This window comes from Plasmodium gaboni, chromosome 7 (assembly GCF_001602025.1).
Source record: "Plasmodium gaboni strain SY75 chromosome 7, whole genome shotgun sequence".
NCBI lineage: Eukaryota > Apicomplexa > Aconoidasida > Haemosporida > Plasmodiidae > Plasmodium > Plasmodium gaboni.
The window spans coordinates 423,578-433,032 of record NC_031487.1 but is presented as its reverse complement, the minus strand read 5'-3'; the positions used below and the strand labels follow the sequence as shown (position 1 = coordinate 433,032).

The window sequence follows — 9,455 nt, the reverse complement described above, 5'->3', positions numbered from 1 at the left end:
TCAATATATAACTTTTATATATTACATATTATGTTCAAAATAAAAAATCAAGAGAAAAAAAATATTAATCAATCAATTTAAGAAAAAAGGTCTTCAAGGTTTTTCTTTTTTTGAGATTTCAATGAATTATAGTGTATTTCACTTTTTGTTGATAATCTACTTTTATTTGTTTGATATAAATCGCTTGTATAATTTTTACTTGTATTTAATGCCGTTGTATTTATTCTCATAATATTTGAGGTTTTACTATATGGGTGTTGTGTTATATGTGAAGATGAATTATCATCAAAGCGTATATGATTATATTCATTTTGAAAATTGATACTATTATTATTGTAATTACTATTATTGTAATTACTATTATTGTAATTAATATTATTATTATTATTGTTGTTGTTGTTGTCTCCATTATTAATATTGCAAAATAAATTATACTGATTATTTTTTTCATCATTCATATTATTTGTATAATTTGTATAACTTCTATTATTATTATTATTATTATATATGTTCAAATTATTTTCTACATTTTGTGAATTGAAATTTACATTTTCTATATTCATTTGTTCATATTCATTAAACACAACCTGATTATTTATATGTACTGAATTATTTCTTTTCATATGCACATTCATATTATTTATGTTATTATATATTGCAGTAGAAGAACAAACGTTATTGTGTCCTTCTTGATTATTCATATTTGTATTATATGAATAAATAGAAGAATTTATAAAATTTCGTTCTGCCCTTTCATTATTATTTTCATAACCAAAAGGACTATTATTATTATATGAATTGTTATATGTATTATTATATGTATTATTATATGTATTATCATATGTATTATCATATGTATTATCATATGTATTATCATATGTATTAACATTATTATATTTATTAATATTATTTTGTATATTCTTATTGTCATTATAATAATTATTCTCATTATAATTAAATTCAAGTGGTGTCGTTTTATTATGAATATCAGTTGATAATTTATCTTTACAATTTTTAAAAACATTATTTGAATATTCATAATTAACTTTATCTTTTTCTGCATCTTCATTATTATTTATATCATTTCTAATTAAGTTCATTTCACCTTTTTCAATATGTATATTTGTTGATACATTATTCATATTATTAAAAAGATTATTTTTATAATCGCTGTTATAATTATTATTAATATTATAAGAATTATCAATAATATCATTATTAAAGTAATTAACATTATTATTATTATTATTATTATTATTATTATCATCATTTTCACTTTTTGCCCATAATTCTGTATCATTACCAAAATTATCGCTTAAATTTTTCTTCTTTGTTTTTTTACTTGAAAATAAACTTTTCCATTTACTTTTTTTTTTGTCTTTTTCATTCTCATTATTTTCATCTACCCTAATGGGGGAACCATAATCCTCTTCATTATAATTTATTATATCACCATCATGTCTTTTGTTATCATCACATATTTTGTTATCATCACATATTTTGTTATCATCACATATTTTGTTATCATCACATATTTTGTTATCATCATATATTTTGTTATCATCATATATTTTATTATCATCATATATTTTATTATCATCACATATTTTGTTATCATCATATATTTTATTATCATCACATATTTTGTTATCATCACATATTTTATCCATATCTTCGCCATTTATAGATATGTTCATATTCAATTCATCAGTGTTTAATTCTTCATTTTCATTTATATTATTCTTTTTATGTATATCATAATTTGTTTCCTCATCGAACTTTTTTTTATCATCTACCACGTTATCCATCTTAAACATTTCTGTCACATTTTGTATTTTTTCATCTATAAATGGATTAATTAATTGATCATTATTATAAGTCGAATCTTTATTATAATCGTCATTAAAATTATTATCATTATTATGCACATTATCAATCACATTTTTTAAATCATTAGCAGATAGTTCATGTGCATATTCTTCTTCGTTTGTTTCTATAACTTGAAAAAATAATTTATGTTCTTTAATATTGTTGTTTGAATGTAATTCTTGCTTTTTTTTCCATTCTTCAAAATTTTCTGATCCGACAGATTCTATACTCTTGGAACGCCTTTTTTTTAAAATATTTAAATCTTCTAGATAATCATCCTCTTCATTGTTTAAAATATTATTTTCATTAATAGTAGAATTAATATTATATATTAAATCATCTATATTATTCATATCTTCATTAATTGTATTCAAAGAATTAATTATATTTATTGTTTCATTTATTGTTTCATTTTTAGTTTCTTCGGCTTTTTTTATATCCTTTTCTTTATTTCCTTGAGCAATTTTATCAAGCAAATTTAAGCATTCATTAATTTTATCATTAAATAATTCATCAGGCATGATTTTGTCTTCCTCTTTTCCATTTTCATCATTAGGAACATGTTCTTGTTCGTCATTCTCTTTCTGATGATTGTTATTATTTAAAAAGTGTTTAAAAGTATCTGTAAATTTATTTTTATAATCATTTATTATATCATTAATTTGTTCCTCTACTTCTTTTTGTACATTACTAAAAAGATTATCAATTGAAATTTTCATTTCCTTTTTTCCTTTTTCATACATACATGTATTTTCTGAAGTATCTTTATTTTTAATCAATTCTTTAGAGGATGAAAGTTTTACTTCACCTTCCATTTTTTTTTTTAATTCAGATAATTGTTCATTATATTTTTTTTCTAACTTATTTGTTATTTCTTGTGTCAATTCTAATTTTATTTCTTCCCTTATTTTGTTTATATAATTTTCATCTACTTTATTACTAGTTGGTAAAAAAGTATTATTAGATGCTCTATTCAAATGAACAGATGCTGTATATGTTTTTCTCCTATTATTATTAATATTATTATTATTGTTATTTTCTGAAGGGTCTATAAACGTTTGTGAATAATAATCATTGTTTGCTTCATTAGGAATATTTTTTTTATTACCAGAAAGTGGAGAAGATAATGATGATGATAATATATTATTATGATTATGACTCATGGATTTATTATTAATTTTAACATCATGTATATCATTATTATATTTAACCTTGGAATATTCATTTGATGTATCTAAATCTTGTTGATGATAATCCTTATGTTCATTTTGTTGACGTTGTTGTGAAAGGTCTCTAGAAAAAGAGACAGTTGAACGTTTCTGATTTAATAAATGATAATTATCTTTCATACATCTTATTTGTTTTTTTAGAATAATATTTTCATTATTTGCATGAGTATATTCATTTTTTAACTTAAGGAATTTTAAATTTAACATATCAATTTTTTTTTTATACAAATCTATGGAGTTATTATACTCTTCATTATTATTATTATTATTATTATTATTATTATGAGAATGAGAATGTTCATTTTTATCTCCATGTCTTTTCATATTATCAATCAATTTATACATGAGTTTATTTTTCCTTTCACTTTCATGTACGGAAGAAATACTACGTCGATCCTGATTCATTAAATGTTTTAATAATTCAATAGACTGTTCAACAATTTGTGAATTTGTTTGTGTTTTAAAACTATCATTAGATTCTGGAATGGATATTTTATCTAAAGTATTTTTTTTTTTATTATTTGAAGCATATAAAGCTGCATATGATAATTTATCATCATAATTTCTATATATATTAGAAGTTCTATTTATTTTAGATGAAAATATATTTATGGATTCTCTACGTGGAGATATCATTCTATGTGTTGACGTATGATTTCTTGTTATTTTTATATTATTTGAAAGTTTATTACTATTATATAAATATTCAGGATCATAAGCTTTATTAGAATAATATATTTCAGACCTCTTATCAATATCATTATGATTATTTATATTATTATCATCAATTATAAAATTTAAATTGTTATTATTATTAATATGCTGCTTATTCATAACATGGTGATCAATATCATTATCATTATTATTCACATTATTATTCATATGATTACTATTATTACGATTCATACTATTCATGTTATAATTATTATATCTCATACTTCCAACTTCCTCATTTATATAATTCTCATTATTATTACTTTTATTATCAACCTTTACTTTTGCTATTACTTCAGATTTCGTACTTCTTATATTATTTTTATTAGAGGATAAAAAATTCATCTTTTCCTTATTTTATTTTTACATAATATATTCAAAAAAAAATTATTAAAAACTCAAAGCGTACATAATTCTTTATATTTCCGATATATAAAAAGATAAATCTTAATAATAATATTTATCACAAAATTAAAATATCACAAATATGTATTATACATATATATATATATAATATATATGATTTTTTTTTTTTTTTTTTTTAATTAATTGTACAAAAAAAAAAAAAATTAAAATAAAATAAAAAAAAATAAAATAAAGGTTATAATTTATTAAAATATAAATATTATTTTATATAAAACAATTTATTATATAATATATATATATATATATATATATTATTATATATATATATATATTTTTTTTTTTTTTTTGCGGACGTAAATTATACTATTATATATATATAAATATATATATATATATATATATAATATTTTATAAACACAATATTTTTTTTACAATTTTAAAAAATAAAAATAAGAAAATGATTAGATGCTTATATACTGTGCACAGATAAATTTAAAATTAAATTAAATTTTTTTAAACTTGAATACATTTTAAAAATAAATTTGTAAATTATTAATAGAAGAAAATAAATATTATATATAATAATGTCCAAGTACTTTTTTTTATATAAGAAAAAAGAAATATGTTCTATATAAATAATCAAAAATATATATATATATATTTATATATAATATCATTTTAAAACCACCACTTTTTTTTTTTTTTTTTTTTTTTTTTTTCAATGTATAAAAACATTTTATATATATAACCTAAATTGATTTAGTAATATCAAAAAATTATAAATTAAAAAATAAAAATTAATAAAATAAAATATTACTAATATAAAATTATTAATATAGCAATGATTGTGAATCCATAAAATAATTTAAAATATGTCAAATAAAGAAGAAAAAAAGAAAAAATAATTATTACTTGTATATATAACACATGTTTTGCTAATAATATATATCATATTAGTATAATATATTGAATATAGGACTTTTATTATTATTATTATTATTTTATATTTATTCTGTTAAATTACAATGAATTTCTTTATATATATAACAAGTAATAGAATGGCAAATGTTATATTATATAAATATATAGGACCATGCTGAAATAAATAAATAAATATATATATATATATATATATATATATATTTAAAGGTTTTATAAAAGAAAGTTCTATATTTATTCTTATGATAAAATTAGGATTATGTAAAAAAAAAAAATTAGATATATTTTTAAAGGTCAGTTTTTCGATTTTTAATAATTTAATATGAAATTAATGCTATATGTTTCCTTCATTTTAATATGGGCACATAAAAAGAAAAAAGAAAAATGCATAATATTCCTAAGTATTAAGTATTGTCTGTTAATAGATATCTTCATTTTATGTTTGTTCATTGTATGTCTGTTCAATAACATTAAATGGTAATAATATATATATATATATATATTATCATTTTTCCAAAAAAATGAGAGAAATGTTATAAGTTCATATACTGTATTATTTGATTAAATTATTATCATGAAAAAATCACAAAGTGTAAGATAAAATATCATATTTTATAATAATAAATTAAAGGTGAATATTAAAGTATATAATATTTGTCTATACATATATATATATATATATATATATAATATATATTTCAGTAGTGTTTTTTTTTTTTTTTTTTTTTTTTTTTTTTTTTTTTTTTTTTTTTTTTTTTTTTTCTTTTTGTATCTGTAAAATAAAATAAAATAAAAACATTAATCCTAATTTCCTTTAAAATTATAAATAATAGTATATTTAAAGTAACATTTCTCCATTTTAAATAAATATATATTGTCTAGATAATTCTTAAAACGTATACGTATAATAAAGCAAACATTAATATTTATATATATATATATTTATTTATTTTTATTTTTTATGAGAATATATTATCATTTCCTTTCGCTCATCTAAAACAATGAGTTCTCATCATAGGTATGACAAAACAAATGGATATAGAGAAAATGATGAAAATATAATACACAATGAGAATAGAAAAAATATAAATCGTAGAAACGATAAAAGTTATTATAATAGAAATGAAAAAAGTGGTGAAAAATTAAAAAACAAAAAAAAACAAATCACATACGATAGTAAGACTAAAACGAAGATATCCAATGAAAATGAATATAAAGAAAGAGAGGAACAAACAATTGTTTTAAATAAAGAAAATAAATTAAAGAAAGATGAAAATGATAATAATATAGACAATATGAATAACAATAATATGGACAATATGAATGATAATAATATAGACTACATGAATGATAATGATATAAATAATATAAATGATCAGGAAGAAAAAAATAGAAAAGAAATTAAAGAAATAGCTAATCTTTGTTTAGAACAGAATTTAAGTGTAAATAGCGAAAATATCCTAATAGTACGAAAATTAAAAGAAAAAAGAAGACTAGAGGAACGAATAAATAAAAATGAAAATATAAAAAATTTACAAGAGAAGAGAAGAATTTTAGAAGAAATTGAATATCATGAATGGGCAGACAGAGAAAAACGAATAAAAGAATTACAAGAGAAGAAAATGAATTTATTAAAAAAGGTACTTGTAGATAGAGACAAAATAAAAGCAAATAAAATATTTTATGAAGTAGAAAAAATAGTACAGAATAGAGATAAAAAAAAAGATGAAATAAGAGAAAACTTTGAGAAAGAAAAAGCAAAAGATATGAGAATATTATTTCTTGAAACACGAAACAACCTAAAAACAATATATAATGAAAAACAAGATTTAATAGATCAAATGAATGATTATACATCTAATTTTAATTTACAACTAGAAAGAGAAGGAGTTATTCCTAACAAAATTAATAAAGATATAATAAACAAAATAGATAATAATTTGTATGATTTAAAAAAATTAAATGAAATAAAATCTACATTAGATGAAACATCATATAATAATAATATTAATAATAATAGATATACCTTTAAAGGAAAAATATCAGAAGAACGCTTAAAATATGATAATAAGAAAAATAAACAAATTATTGATACTTTTTATAGATATTTAAATAAAGAAGAAAAAAAATATTCATCTGATAAATATTCTACAATTGATAATAGAAAATTACAAAAAAAAAAAAAAACACAATCTATGAAAACTATATATCCAAATATTATGATTAAAAATAAAGAACAAGATAATTTTGAGAAAAATGTTTTATATTTACAAAATATATTAAGAGGTAAAGCTATAAAAATCTTAATGAATGATGGAAAAAATTCTTATAGTGATTTAATAGAAGAATTAAAAGCATATGAGAAAATAGATGAATATAGTGCACAAGAAAAAGAATTTTTTGAAAAAGAAAATTTCGAAGAAATGAAAATTGATTCTTATATTGAAAATGTTCAAGGTAAATATATATCCGAAATGTTAGATAATTTATCTAAAGAATTAGAAAAGTATGAAGAAGAAAGAAAAATTGCTGTCCTAGTGAAATATGCTGAAAGAGAAAGAAGATTGAAAGAATGTAAAGAAAAAGGAAAAAGACAAGCAGAATTTTTATTAAGAGAAAAAGAAGATTATTTATTTAATGAAATTATGGGGTTAAATAATAAAACTGTAGATTCATATTTAGAAGATATCTTAACCAAAACAATTAATGATGTATCCAAAGAAGAAGCTTTAATCAAAACTAAAATTAAAGCTGAACAATTAAATGATATATATAATTCATTAGATAATAAAAACGACGAAAATAATAAATTAATAATCAAAGATTTAGTAGGTAACTTTATCATTCCTTATGTGGATAAAAAAAGAGGTGCAGAATTTCAAGAAATGGACCAAAAAAAAAATAATTGTGTCTCCAGTTTTGCAACACAGAAAGTTTTCTCAAAAATTAACCAAGCATTCTAAATATATATATTAAATATGTGTATGTTTTTTTTTTTTTAGTGCTATTTATATTATATGTATATATATAAAAATAAAATAAAATAAAATAAAAGTATATATTTTTAGAAACAATTTTTTTATAGAAAAAATGAACACATATATATATATATATAATCCAACTAAAGTGAGATACACTTCAAATAATATAATGAATATATTTTATCTCTACACATTATTAAAAAAAAAGGAAGAGAATGATTATTACCAAAATATATATTTTTCATTATTGCTTTTTTTTTTTTTTTATTAATTTTGTATCATACATATTTTTTACGAATTAATATAATATATACTTATATATTTACAAAAAATATATATATATATATATAATATCCCAATTGATAATGTGGCACATATTTGATATTTTTATGTTGAGAAATATTTTATATAATGCATGTTCTCTTTTTAAAATAACATATAGATAAAAGTGTAATCTTTTTTTTTTTTTTTCATTATATGATTTATTCAGAACAAATATAACAAGAAAAAATACAATAAAACTTTTATTATATATATATATATTTATTCATTATATATATTTTTTAAAATAGAGATACCATAACAAAGACACTAATAAAATATTTAATTACACATTAGAACTTATCAAAAAATCATTTGCTCTTTTAATGGTCCACTTTAAGGAATTAATCATTTATTTAGAAATATGAATTATTTTATGGTGTCTTATATGAATTGAAAAAAAAAAAAAAAATATTAAATACAGTTCATCAATTTTATTTTTTTTACACAATTTTAAGTGCTAATTTTATATCATTTTATATATACCTTTTATTATACATATATATATATTATATATTTATAATTAGTAATAATAATATAGTAAATATTTTTGAAATTAATATATATTTAGTATTATCATATGTTCTCTTATATTTATATTAAGACCTCTTTAAAATTAAAAAATATTTTATTTTTTACTTTTTGTAATTTATATATGAATGATTCATAAAAAAAAGAAAAAAAAAAGATGGACTTTTATAGTTGTACATACTATCAAAATATCTTTTTCATTTTTGAGAAAAAATATTATTATATATATAATATATATATATATATAATAAAAAATAATATAATTATTAATAATTGGGGGTATAGTATAAAACGTGATTAATACATTTAATTGTAAAAGGATTAATAAAGAGAAACTTTTTTTTTTTTTGTCATTTGAAAAATGAGAAAAAATTATTCAAGTGTAAATTCACACACATATATATATATAATATATATTTATAATACATCTAATTGTAATATTTTTATAAAGTTTTCTTTTTTTTTTTTTTCACAAATTATATAAGATTAACTAGTAGAACTTATA

General features: G+C 18.0%; 2 protein-coding genes across 2 annotated transcripts; one reads left to right on the top strand and one right to left on the bottom strand.

Annotated features, from left to right (window-relative positions):
• Positions 1–77: 77 nt before the first annotated feature.
• On the bottom strand, positions 78–4,157 carry PGSY75_0714200 (hypothetical protein; the record flags this gene model as incomplete). Its single annotated transcript, XM_018784986.1, has 1 exon — positions 78–4,157. The coding sequence occupies one exon, from the start codon at positions 4,155–4,157 to the stop codon at positions 78–80; it is 4,080 nt and encodes a 1,359-aa protein (XP_018642487.1).
• A 1,961-nt stretch (positions 4,158–6,118) lies between these two features.
• PGSY75_0714100 (hypothetical protein) lies at positions 6,119–8,080 on the top strand (the record flags this gene model as incomplete). Its single annotated transcript, XM_018784985.1, has 1 exon — positions 6,119–8,080. One exon carries the CDS (start codon positions 6,119–6,121, stop codon positions 8,078–8,080), a length of 1,962 nt encoding a protein of 653 aa, XP_018642486.1.
• Between the last annotated feature and the right edge of the window lie 1,375 nt (positions 8,081–9,455).